Genomic DNA, 14,246 nt, shown 5'->3' with positions numbered 1-14,246 from the left:
AAATATTTATCTTTGGTACCACTGCAGTGTTTAATTCAAGATAGATGTTTAAGAACTTATTTTCATGTTCAGATCTATCAAAAACTTACCAGGCAAAAATACTATTGAACTTGTATATCAATTTATTACCATTATTATTTAATAGTAGCTATTTATCAAGTTGTCTTATAGCTTTGATTTTCATATTCTACTGGTAATAGGAATGTGAGTTAATGGGCTTTTTTATAGCTATTTTTTTTTTTTATCATTTCACTTAATACCTGGCTTAGTTTTTGGTAAATGCATTTTAGGTGAGCAGACCTCAGCTCATTGATTGTCTTCTTGACCTCAGAGAGAGGGTAAAAGTGGGATCAGTTTGTTCTTCCTTTTATTCCCTGTCCTATTATCCACATTAGTATTAGAGCTGTTGGGATACTGGCATGAAAAATAAGCATTTTTTTTTTTACTGTAGTTATACTTGTATTATAAATCTGCTATATAATTTTAACCATTTTTTCCCTTGAATGGGGCTCATAATTTGTGCGTTTTGTGGTTTTCAATCCATTTGCTACAGCTGCAGTCCTGATAAGTGGCTCAATTATAACTATAATATTGGTCTTAAAGACTCACTGATGTCTCATGGAAAACTTCGAAAAACATCCTATTTAAAGACAATTATGCTTAAATATCAAATGTTCTCCATTTCTTTTCTATCCTTTAAAAGTTATTAACAAGACAGTTAGCATGAGAACAGCTCCTTCAAGCTCTAAAATTCTTCAATGTTGGTCAGTGGCCTTCCCTAGCCCTTCCTTACTTGGGGGCATCCCCACTACCTGTGGGGTTTCTGTCTGGGTTTTTTAAGTGCTTGCAGAGTGTTGGTGACTATTTTCTGTTTTTACTGGGGAGCAAAAGCCATAGAATTTCATGAAATGCAAGAATAATTGGAAACTATGGGGAGAGGGCCAGTGCCCCTCACAGTAAAAATTAGCTTAAAGAACAGAAAGAAAACTGTATGTAGACACAATCCAGAGATCCATTTTTATTAGATCATTCAAAGGCAAACTCTTTCTTCTCACCACCTTCCAGATGGTCAGAATCTAGGTTTAGGAAATTACCTGGAAGAGAGAATATTCATGTTGCTGTCAAGGTCACAGGGCCTCTTATAGATGAGTCTGTCATCTTTATAAAGTTCTAGGGAAGGAATTAAATGAGTCTCAGATTTTCCTTGATGTTTGTTTTTTCTTAAGCTATTCCAGCTTAGTAGTATGAGTCCATTGAACTATTAGGAAAGCAGTTAGTATCCTTGTGCTGTTAATTAGAATAAGGCAGGAGGGAGCAAGTGGTACCAGTGACACTCACCTTATACATGTACAATGAGGATCCAGTTTATGCTACAGCTTTCTAATATTTCATTTCATAGCACGTTTGCTTTCTAAGGAGAAATACCATGGCCTTTTTGTTTGAGGACTCTGCATTTGCCAATCTGAAACTCTCGTAACTGGTTTTTTACAATCTGTTAGAATGACAAGATGATGTAAAATCACAGAGAGGGGAAGGACAGGCGCGACTCACAGCTGCTCAGGAAGAAGGCATGTGTGGGCCCTCACTTCATATGGCTTCTTCTCTAACTCGGACACGAAGCTGAGGTGGCCTTTTGACCAGGTCTTTTGATTGCATGGTTTCCATGTGCCATCCGGTTTTGGAGTGATACCATTCACAGGCATGCATCCAGAGCCCCCAGGAAGCTGGCGACATGCCACCTACAGAAAATGGAGCTCTGCAAACAGCCGCTTAGCCGTGCTCACAAGAGGACAGAGACTGGTGGCAGGATTGGCCGTTTAGGCCTCCTAATTACCTACCATGTTTGGGAATGGGCCTTGGGTCTACTAGAGGAAGCTGCTGAGATGCTTAGAAGATGAAGTATGACATTCTTTTCTTTGTATACAATTAGAAGACATGTCTGTAATCACCTCATTTGGCTGGTACGGAAGTGGGGGTAGGAAGCTCTCTTTTCAGAGTGGAATAGTTACTGAATTTTGTGTTTACCTGTTGTAAGGATTTGGGAAAATGCCATGGAGCACATAGTGTCCTGCAAAGTGTTAACATCCATTTATAGGTACCTGACTTTATAATGAGTGGTTTTCTACAAAGTTATATCAAATGAAACATTTGTGATTACAATATATTATATAATATATTCCTGTAACCACCAGAATTTTTCATTTAAATATTTTCTAATATAAGGGCTTACTGCCTAATATATTTGTATAGTGATTTGTTAATTTAATAATATTTACCAAACATCTACCACATACTAGAAACAGCTCCAGGCACCATAGATAAAACGGGGAAGAAAACAAACATAGTCTGGATTCGCAGCGCTTTCTCCTGGGGAGAGACAGAGAGAAGCAGGAAGTCCTTAGAGGCATGGAAACGGGTGTTGGGGAAGTAGAGGACACCGTGGGAATATGTTGTAGGGTCACCCCGTTGCAGGGAGAGAGATGATCACGAATGGTTGTCAGTTCAGCTCAGGCAGTGAATGATCCATTTAGAGGGAACAGCTGGGACACAAGCCTGGAGAGTGGTCTGTTTGAAGACTTGAAAGACGCTTGGTAAGTCTGGGGCAGGGCATAGAAAACAAGGGAGGAGGGAGAGAGATTAAACAACACAGAGTTTCCACAAGCTACAGTAGAGCAAAATCTCAGGGGAGGAGTTGCAAGGAGATGGGATCCAGGCTGCATCCCAGGAGCAATAATTGTGGCCATGGGATGAGGTATTCTTAACTGACCACATGTTAGGTGTGGAGTTAGCCTCACACAAATTAAATGATTCTCCAAAGCAATTCAAGCCACCATTTCCAGAAGAAAGGGGAATGGATTCTAGATAGGAAAAATCGGTAGCTGTCCCCTAAAGCTAATGTTCTTAGCACAAACAAATTTTCAAAATTCACAACCGAAGGAATATTCTGAGATACCGTTAGGAAAGAATTTCACGTGCTCTGTGTTTGCTATAGTTTTTGTCCTTTGTAGTGAACCTAATGATAAGATTCAGCATAAATTCATCTATTTTTAATTTCGTATATTATTTCTATTTTAAAATCTTAATTTATTTGAAACTGGATCTGACTTTGTTGCCCACGCTGGGATGCAGTGGTGCAATCATAGCTCACTGCCACCTCTAATTCCTGGTCTCAAGGGATCCTCCTGCTTCAGCCTCCCAAGTAGCTGAGACTACAGGTGTGTACCGCCACGACTGGCTAATTAAAAAAAAAAATAAGTTTTTGTAGAGACATGCTCTTGCTCTGTTGCCTGTGCTCATCTCAAATTCCTGGGCTCAAGCGATCCTCCTGCCTCAGCTTCTCAAAGTGCTGGCATTATAGGTGTGAGCCATCACACCTAGCTAATCTTTATTTTTTGACTATATATTGGTGTATTCCATTTTTTCACAAGATATGTGTAATAAATATTTTGTAACTTCAATTTCATGTGTTAAACATTGAGAAAGTTACAAATGTTAGAGGAATGTGAAAGCTCAGAAGATAGATTTTCAAGTAAGAATCTGAGCCCAGTAAATTATAATAGCTGGTTAGGTTTTCCAGGACTAATTATCATCTTATTCTTGCTAATGCTAGTTTTAATATTTAATGTTTCTCTGGTTTATTTTGCACATCTATTAGTTGGTGGCCTAAACTCAGAGCTTCCCTGTGGAGCATGGTGAATAGGTTACAAGTGTGAGGAGATGCTGGTTTTCTCTTCTCTCTGGGTGGTGGGTTGAGCCCAAGGTGGTCAGTCTATTAACTGTGCCTCTAGTTTGAGCATGTTCCTTCTTGACTCCCTTGTGCTGTACAGATACTGGTGTTTCAACAGATGACATGACATGGAAAAGAAAGGAAGGTAGTAGAGTTTGTCCTAATTACTTGGATGGCATTTATTTTACAAATAAGAGGATAAAGGAGTTTCAAAGCAACGATTAAAGTGGTTCTTTGCATTTTGTGGGTGCGTTTGTTAATGTCATTTCTAGTTGGGGACTGGTTATGTACAAGAGTACAACTTTCTAGTGCATTATGCACAAGTGACCTGTAAAATAAAGGCCCCCGGAAATAGAAAACACTGCAATTTACCCATATGTTTGTAGACACTTGATCTAATAACTCTTCTCTTTAATTACAAATATTTTTCTTTGAATTTATTCTTTCTTTCTTTAGACACAAACATTTTCAGGTGTTACATATTTTCCAAACTCATGACAGCCTGTCTTACTCAGAGGCAGAAGAAAGAAAGAATCACTTTACCTCTTCTGAACATAATGATGGTAATAAAGCTATAGCCAGTTTTCTTCATCCTTCACCAAAGCATAAGAAATATTAATAACCGTAATTCGGTTTGAAAATGTTAAAATCCCAACTAGCTAAACAGCATAAAAACTCTTTCCAGTGGACTCTTAATGGCTTTGAGATGAGCATGTGGGGATGTCTTGGAATAGCAGGTATTTTTCTTATGGTGGCAGTTGCTTTCCCCCTACCATAAAAAAAAAAAAAAAAAATTTAGTCTAGGGATGACAACATGTCATCTATTCTCAGAGCTGTTCCATAATGGAGGAAATAAAATGATATTTTAGGATATGGCAAACAAAGGGAAAATGAGTAGCCAGGTACTGACATGAACAGAACAGACACACTATCCCATGGTTTTCAGAAAGATAAGATAAATGACTGCATCTTACCTAATTCTCTTAGAATTATTATGTTTAAAAGGATCAAGGATGACTGAATTATAGTTTTTTCCTATACAGTTTAGGCTATTATCAAATCCGTTCCTGGAGACTGAAAAACTGACAACTTAGGTACAAGAAAACAACTTCTTACCCAGTATCTCTCTACTCCAATGTATTTGATGTGTCAGATACCAGATCCTTGCAGACCTTTTCCCACTTAAAGGAGGATCTGTCTGAGTTCTAATTTGACTACAGGTGATCACTGTGAAAACTCTCTTGTTAATGTCTTGTATTGACCCTTTTGCTGTGGGCCATTTTGTGTTTAACTGTTTTGAAGGAAAGTAAACTAATAATACTGAAACCCATTATATACATGACTTGTGCTACTCTTATAGCCAATTCATTCATTGAAATACTTCATGAATCCCTAGTTTAAGCCAGGCTACCTTAATAGTTAATGCTGGTACACAACTGAAAGGCATGGTTCTTTGCTTGGAGGAACTTGAAGTCAGTAAGTTGGTAAACAGCAATTAGAGATAAGGAAAATTACTCTGTTGGATATAGATGGAGGGCTGTGTTATCACAACATTCTTTGCTTAGATGCAATTAGTGTGGGAGACATCCTAGGAAAGTTTCTCAGATAGGTCAATACCTGATGGTATGATGTGAATTGTATCTAGCTGTGTAGAGAAGGAAGATGGTGTTCCAGGGAGGAGTGTTATGAACAGTGCTGTGGACCATGAAACTTCGTGGGCAGAAGCAGAGGAGAAAGACAGATACGAAATCTACTGTAGAATGTGTTCAACTTGAAGTATATTAATTGCTAATGGCTACTTCCTGTCTTTTAATTCAGGTGAAGGAAATACTCATGACCAGCCAGATGTCTTAAGGAATGCTTTTGAAAAGAACAGAGGTGTACAACATTATTACGACAACAGAGAAGCAAATTGGCTTTGGAGAAACTGTATTCTGAAGATGTTGTTTGCTTTGGGCTAAAAAAAAAAGAAAAAATACAACTACAGACAAAGGCTTTATATCTGCAAGTATTATGGCGTGGTCAATAGCAATGTAATTAGATTTACATCGGTCTTCCTGGTGAGTCTTGGAGGCTCTTCCTCAGTAGACATGAGTGACCCAAGGCAGTCACAAGAAGAGAAGCACAAGCTCGGCAGAGCCTCTTCAAAGTTCAAGGATCCCCCTAGAATCATGCAGTCAGATGATTATTTTGCTCGGAAATTTAAAGCCATTAATGGCAACATGGGACCCACTACTTCTTTAAATGCCTCGAATTCCAGTGAGACTGGCGGTGGTGGTCCGGCTAATGGTACCCCAGCTGTGCCCAAGATGGGTGTGAGAGCAAGGGTGTCTGAATGGCCTCCTAAAAAGGACTGTTCCAAGGAGCTAACCTGCAAGGCACTGTGGGAAAGCCGGTCTCAGACCAGTTATGAAAGTGTCACCTCCGTCATGCAGAATGGGCAGAGTGACCAGAGCGAAGGTCAGCAAGATGAGCAGCTCGATCTGGACTTCGTGGAGGCCAAGTACACAATTGGGGACATCTTTGTTCATTCCCCCCAAAGAGGACTTCACCCCATAAGACAGAGGAGCAATAGTGATGTCACTATCAGTGACATCGACGCCGAAGATGTCTTAGACCAAAATGCAGTCAACCCCAACACAGGGGCTGCCCTGCACAGGGAGTATGGAAGTACTTCATCTATCGACAGGCAAGGCTTATCTGGTGAAAACTTTTTTGCTATGCTCAGAGGGTACCGAGTAGAAAATTATGACCACAAAGCAATGGTCCCTTTTGGGTTCCCTGAATTTTTCCGCTGTGACCCTGCAGTCTCTCCGAGCCTTCATGCAGCAGCACAAATTTCTAGGGGAGAATTTGTCCGCATCTCAGGATTAGACTACATGGACAGTGCCCTCCTGATGGGGAGAGACAGGGACAAGCCTTTCAAACGGAGGTTGAAATCAGAGTCGGTGGAAACATCCCTCTTTCGAAAGCTTCGAACTGTTAAAAGTGAGCACGAAACTTTCAAGTTCACATCTGAGCTGGAGGAGAGCCGACTGGAGAGGGGCATTCGCCCTTGGAATTGCCAGCGCTGTTTTGCACATTATGATGTCCAGAGCATTTTGTTTAATATCAATGAAGCCATGGCTACGAGGGCTAATGTGGGGAAAAGGAAAAACATAACCACCGGGGCTTCTGCAGCATCCCAGACTCAGATGCCCACAGGCCAGACAGGCAACTGTGAGTCCCCTTTAGGGAGCAAGGAGGACCTCAACTCCAAAGAGAACCTGGATGCCGACGAGGGTGACGGGAAAAGTAACGACCTTGTCCTTAGTTGTCCTTACTTTAGAAATGAGACTGGAGGGGAAGGCGACAGGCGGATTGCGCTCTCTCGGGCCAACTCGTCCTCTTTCAGTTCTGGGGAAAGCTGCTCTTTTGAATCGTCTCTCAGCTCTCACTGCACAAATGCAGGTGTCTCGGTCTTGGAAGTGCCCAGAGAAAACCAGCCCATTCACAGGGAGAAAGTGAAGCGCTACATCATAGAACACATTGACCTTGGGGCCTATTATTACCGCAAATTCTTCTATGGGAAAGGTAAGGAAGAGCGCTGGGCGTTTGTGTGCGTCTCGGGAGTGATTTTTTTAGGACCAGTCACAATGTTTTGCTTTGTGTTGGAGCACCTTCCTCAGAGTGTCCAAGGCCATAGTCCACTGGGCCTGACCTTGTTCTCCATCATGGTCCCTCCATAGCTTCCAGGCTAATTTTTTCTTTAGAAAACTGCAATTCCATGCCTTTGTTGATGGGTAGTCCTTCATGTGTAAATGCCCTTTTGGTTTGGTTTCTCTTTCTGTCATTCTTTGTCTGCCAGTTTGTGAGCATCACAAATTCAAGTTGATTTTAGATTTGGATTTCACTTGATTTAGATTTCACCCCTTGTAAGAAGTCTTCCCTGATTAATTCTGTCTTCCTCCTATTCCTCTGAATAATCTCTTATGCTGCGTACAGTGGATCATTCTGTGATTCCCTCACCTCTCTAACCTTTCTGTACTTTGCTCCTCCAGCATTGCTGTATGTGTTGGACATGTTAAATCTTTGTTGAAAGAATGCGTGAATTACCACAACAGACAAATTTTGTTTTCGTGTAGTTCTGTAGATAGGCTTAAATGTTAAGACACAAATGATAAATTATTTAATTCTATGTCAAATAAATGGTTTTTGCTTTACGTATATCTTCAGGCTTGAAGGATGCGTTCTTCAGAGGTCATATCGTTGAATCCTCAACCTTTAAATAAGTGTCCCGAATTATCCCAGGGCTAGGAGAATCTTCTCTGATTTAGAGACCTACAGAGAAACAGGTTCCACACGTGTCAGTAACACATGCCGAGGAAACACTGCGGCACCTCGCACCACCTTTTTATTGGGTGCAGCTGGTGTCCTTCACCCCTTCGTTACAATGCAGCTTACTTTTCGGAGCTATATTTTTCTGTCTTCAGTTTCACCTGTCAGCCCTCTTCCTGCTCCCAGGGATCCAGGGATAAGCTCACGGAGCACCTGAGGAGGCGCAGGGTGGGCCCCGCTGCTCTCCTCCTCCTGTTTCTCGTGCATAAACTATTCTGCTTCTAGTGCAAATAACTGGCAGCTAAGTGTACTTTTATTTATTTATTTACTTTTTTACTTTGCATCAATCCAGACTTAGCATGTCTTTCATAATCACGTTATGACAACATGTAACTCAGAGAAACGATCTGATGCAATAAAGCTAAATAAACAGATATTTACACTGCATCTGGCCACTTACTGTGAATTGTCTCTCTGTCCTCATACTGATGACATCATAGGACTGAAATAATTTTGTCAACAGATCTTGGTCCCCTGTTGTGTCTGCTTTCCTCTCCTCCACCCTGAATTTCGGTCTTGGCTTCAGGTGTGCCTCGGTGTTAACATCATGAGTTACTTCCTTCCAGCCAGTGGAATCAAAGAATCTTGGATCTGCTTTTTTTTGTCTCTGCTGTGAAAATAACTCATAACCCTCATGCCTGTGTTCATGCAGAGGTATCACATTGTATCACATTGCTCAAGGATACTCTCTAGGTGCAAGCTATTTTCGGAAAGGGAGATGGAGAGGTAGGCTTCCTAATTAAGGTTATTTTTATTGATGAAGCCATGGCTGCCAATTCTTAATAAAATAAAGTCTGTTAGATTTATTATGCCCTGAAATCCCCAGGTAATTAGTCACTCTGGCTAGCTGAGTTTTGTAAATAGTTTGTGATCCAGACTTCAAAATACTAGAATATAAAATTACATATATATTCATATTTATGCCAAGACTTAGTGCCAGCATCTCATTCATATGCTGTTGCACATCCTAAGTGTAAGTGGAATGAAAAACGGTTGTTTTCTGCACCCGGGTCACCACCATTTGATTCATTAATGTCCCCAGGGTCTGTTCCCTGAGATGATTTCAGGTTGCTAGATTCTGTTAGTTTTCTTGACTGCCACTTGTGGTTTTTCTCTTGAATTCTCAACTGTCACTTCTTAGTAGTTTTAAAGACTCCTCTGCAAGTGATTTATTTCCTCCACCTTTTCTGATGAGCTACTTAATGTTTTCAAGAGCATCGCAGATGACATCATCAAACTCCTTAGGTTTGAATGTGAAATAAATAAGCTCCACAAAAGAATCTGAGTGTAGACACCCTGTCAGTGAATTGTGGGTGGATGTACGCTTATCGTTTGGCATTTTGGTGCTGTTGGGCACACTCTCTGGTTCTCAGCTTTGCTGTGGATTTATAAACCAGTCAGAAAGCGGAATTCTAGACTACAGTCACGCATCAGTTAACAACGGGGATATGGTCTGAGAAATGTGTTATTAGGCAATTTCGTCATTGCGTGAACATCATAGAGCGTACTTAAACCTAGATGATATATATTTTTATTCCTATATATATATATTTTCATATGGAAAACCAAATGTCCCATCACCATTACTGAATATCGGACATTTCCCCTTATTCATCTGCACTGCCAGTATCAAGTGCCATGCATCAGATTTCTGTATATGCTCCATCGTGATTTTTGTGGAACCACCATCATGTATGTGGTCCATTGTTGACCGAAATGTCCCTATGTGGTACATCGCTGTGTTTTGCAAAGCCCAAAAAACGAGGGAGTGGGGAGGCAATCCCTGAGGTCGCTTTGTCTTTGGTGTTCTGTGATTCTGTGCTGTGGAAGGTGCTGTTGTGCCAGCAGATGGGCTCAGGGGCTGGGGAGGGAGCGGCCACCAGGAGCGAGAAGAAGGCCGAGCCCCGGCTGCTCTGTTCTCTCTCCAGTGCAGCTGTGAACTGTGTCCTGCCTCCTGCTATATTTAGCTCTTCCCCTGTGGTCCAGTGTGACTTCAAAGTGAAGTTGGCTACAATGGCATCTGCTCCTGCTCTTGCTGGTCTCTTGTTGAGCCATTAAGGACTCCAGGCAGAGGCAGCAGCCCAGATTCTTAAGTGAAAAGTATAGTGAGGTGGAGGCCTCCTATGGTGTGGGAGTAGATTCCCACCCCCGCTTCAGCCACTGGACACAGCTGTGCAGGACCCTTCTGTCTGCAAACATCACAAGTTGCTTGAGCTTCATTGTATTTAAAAACAGAGGGCCTGGCCATGCTGGCACAGATACGATGTTTTTGAGATAGCTTTTTTCTTTTCCTTTTTTGCTTTTCCCTTCTCTCAAGGATTTTCTCTTTGGAAACTGGCTTTCAGGGATCTATCTTTTGGTACTTTCCAGAGTGCTTTTATTTTGTTCTGTGCTTCAGGGTTCTGTGTAAAACTTCATTTTCAAGAGAATTAACTGGCTCCCGATCACTGGCAAATGTTTAAAGTGTAGAACTTTGTTGATGTGATTTCTTCTTTATTGGGTAGTTAATGTGAAATGTCTGCCCTTGATGCTGAGGTGTGTTTCTATGACACGTCATCACTGAAAGGCTGTTGAATAACTTTGTAAAAGGATTTCTGCAGGGGAGTGGCAGGACACAGGAAACTGTGTGACAACATCGCTTGCTCAGGCAAATCCATCTGTAGCTTTTGGTGAAATAGCTTTTTTTTTTTTTTTTTTTAATTTAAGATAAAGTCTCGCTCTGTTGCCCAGGCTGGAGTGCAGTGGCAACATCTCAGCTCACTGCAACCTCTGCCTCCTGGTTTCAAGCAGTTCTCCTGCCTCAGCCTCCCAAGTAGCTGGGATTACAGACATGCACCACCACACCCTGCTAATTTTTGTATTTTTAGTAGAGACAGGGTTTCGCCATGTTGGCCAGGCTGGTCTTGAACTCCTGTCCTCAGGTGATCCACCCACCTCAACCTCCCAGAGTGCTGGGATTACAGGCGTGAGCCACCGCACCCAGTCGAAACAGCTTTTTTAAAAGCAGTGAGGATAGTAGCAAGTAGAGTGAAAGCTCAGTAATTCCCTTCCTTTCGCTGGCGATGACCATGAAGACACATTGGTGCCATTTGTCACACTACTGTTTCTCTGATGGGACTCATCGTGAATGTGCCATATGCTGCTGCTTTGAGCTTTCCATTCGTGAAACAGGCCGTGACCAAGCCCCCCCTTAGATAGGGATTCTAGTTGTGCTTGACCACGGTCAGTCATAGGAGCATCAGTGAGTCTGGTTTCCATTGTAGGAGAGCAGCAGGCTTTGCCTCCTTCTGGACCTGCTTGGTACTGCACACTGCCACCAGCGGTGGGGCCAGCGCTGGCACTGTGTGGCTGGACCTGCTTGGTATTGCACACTGCCACCAGCTTTGGGGCCAACGCTGGTACTGTGTGGCTGGACCTGCTTGGTATTGCACACTGTCACCAGTGGTGGGGCTAGCGCTGGCACTGTGTGGCAGAGCCCAGACACTGTCTGTTGACACATAAGGGTTCCTGCTTGGTGTCGAAATCCTTAACTTGTTAAGAAGTTGTGCACCTACTGGGCTACTCGGGAGTTCTAAAACTGTTCTGTGCCCTACTTTATGCCGCACAGACCAGAATAGTTCTGGGAGGCAAAGTGAGTAATATTTGGGTAAAGAGAGGTTAAAACCAGATGGGAGGATGAAGCTGGGCCTCCATGGTGACTCAGGAGTGAAGTGAAAAGTGGTTAAGTCATCGTCTGAGCCTTTGGGAACATTGTTTTACTAGAGGCATTCTGCTGGCACAGGAGCATGTGTTCCTCTGAATGTAGTGGGGGAAAATGTGGAGTAAGATTGACAAATCTGTATCTTCTTTTCATTTAGAATTTTTAAATGGTATATAAATATCATATGATGGTTATAGGAAGATAAGAAAATGTAGAGAAGCAAGAAATAAAGTCTCCTCAAATTCATCAGCTATATCACCATTAACATTTCGTCATTATCCTTGAAGGCTTTTCTGATGCAAATACATTTATGTAAATGGAGCTTACTGCTGTTATTACTGTGGAACTTGCTTTTGATGATCATCCTTCCATGTCATTATGTATAGAACTGCATCTGCATTTTAAGAGCCATTATCAGTTGTCGTTATCTGCACTGAATGCATGAGGAGATACCAGGTATTTGCCAGCCATGATCTGGGCAGATAAGTTAATGACTGTGTTTACTTTACTTGAGAGAAAAACTTATCAGCTTGATAGAAGCACAGTAACAGGGGAAGATGCATTATTTCCTGCCCTCTTGTAGATGCTACAAAACAGCTTACCGAAGACATTAGTGAATGTCCATTTTTGTAAAGAAATCTTTACTTGAAGAAGTAATTTATCATTATAAGAGTTGAAGTCAGTGTCCCACCACGTTCCCGCTTGGATGTGAGCTGCATTTAGTGATTCACTTCCAAAAGGTATAGTATGGAAAGACAGGGACAAATAAGTTTACAGTGGAGGAACCTGGCAAACACTACCTCCCTAGGTCACCAAGGTCACCATCAGCAGTGACAAGTCCTGTGGATAGCTTGTACCCCAGGTATGAATGACTGTTCTGCAGTCTTCCTCTCCAAACCTATAACCCCAGTACAATTAGGGGAAAACATTAGAAAAATTCCAAATGAAGGACGTTCTACAAAATCCCTGACCAATATCCAAAACTGTTCAGGTCATAAAAGCAGGGAAAGTCTGAGAAAAAAAAAAAAAAAAAAATCACAGACCATAAGAGCCTTAGGGGACATGACAACCAAATGGAATGTGGTACCCTGGGTGGAATCCTATACAGAAAAAAGACATTCCATTAAACACTGAAGAAATCTGAGTAAAGTATGGACATTAGTTAATAATAAACAGAGTTGATGCATTCATCATAACAAATGTACTAAAATAATGTAAGATGTTAACAACTGGGAAACTGGGAGACACGTATAAGGGAAGGAACTCTGCTATTCACAATTTTTCTAGACATCTAAAAGAATTTTAAAATAAAAAGTTAAAAATTTTACAAATGTAAGTCATAAATGCTCGTATATTTTAAATTATGATTTATTTCTTTAAGACAAGAAGAATTTATGAGTAGTTCCTCTAAATAACAAACTTAAAAGGTTTATGTTGCTTTATTGAACGACCATAGAATTCTTGTAAGCAGCTAACTTCACTGTTTCTGGTAACTGCTGTCTTACCTAGCTCTATGTAAACCCACCTTTTCCTCCAGTGCTAATTTTTATCATTAGCATTTTAACTGAAGAATAATATGTTGTATGTAAATTCTGCCAAATGAACAAATAGATTCTTCTAGAATTTGTGTAATAACCCTCTTACCTCTCTTGATACCAGTTTAACCATTTGTTGGCTGGGGAATTGTCTGTCATTAGGTAAAAGTGTCCATCCATTATATAATTATAGTTGAAGGTCAACTCTTGGTAAATAGAGGTCTGTGAATGGTGGGCAAATGACATCACTTAAGGCAAAGTGCACCCCGAGGTTCACATCCCAACTCAATTTGGGGCAAATCCTTGAACTACTTTGTGCCCTAGTCAATCATCTGTGAAATGGGATGATAATAATACAAATCCTCCCTGTAAAGGGCTTAGAGCAGTGCTTGTCAATAGCGTGCCCCCCCTGCTTCCCAGGGTTACTTAAATAAATGTGTAAGACTTTTCTCTCTAAAAAGAAACTATTGTTCACACCACTGGTACAGGCTTTAAAGGGCAATACTTTGTTTTAGTGGTTCAGAGATGAAGAGAGAAACAAGTAGAACCATATGGCAGAGAGGGCTGGGGAAAGGTGTCTGGTGAAGTCCACCACCACATTCCAAACACACTCACTGAAGTGTCACTAATGTGACAGTTGTAGGCGGGCCTGCACCTTTACATCTCAAATGAACTTCACTGCTGAGTGATGCGTGGCTGCATTTGCTTTGAATTTCATGCCTGGTGGCTTTTTTTTTTTTCTTCTGATTTTATACAGTCATTGATGAAAATTAATAGGGAGTTGGACACTATTAAATTCATGCGAGTGAACAGAGTGCCGTCTAACAATAGTACTATTCTAAGATACACATTCCTCCCTCTGAAGATGTAATCGACTGAGTTCTTCACCTCCCTTTTTTTTTTTTTT

General features: G+C 41.3%; 1 protein-coding gene across 1 annotated transcript in view; it reads left to right on the top strand.

The window, feature by feature from the left end:
* Positions 1–14,246, top strand: part of SIPA1L2 (signal induced proliferation associated 1 like 2) — a 235,720-nt gene that overhangs the window by 110,373 nt on the left and 111,101 nt on the right. Inside the window, exon 2 of the mRNA XM_025358354.1 lies at positions 5,546–7,300. Within this exon, the coding sequence (XP_025214139.1) occupies positions 5,818–7,300 (1,483 nt within the window). The 5' untranslated portion in view covers positions 5,546–5,817. The remainder of the gene's footprint in view (positions 1–5,545; positions 7,301–14,246) is intronic.

This window comes from Theropithecus gelada, chromosome 1, assembly GCF_003255815.1.
Source record: "Theropithecus gelada isolate Dixy chromosome 1, Tgel_1.0, whole genome shotgun sequence".
NCBI lineage: Eukaryota > Metazoa > Chordata > Mammalia > Primates > Cercopithecidae > Theropithecus > Theropithecus gelada.
Note: the sequence above shows the minus strand (reverse complement) of the source record. Positions and strands in the feature narration are given on the sequence as shown.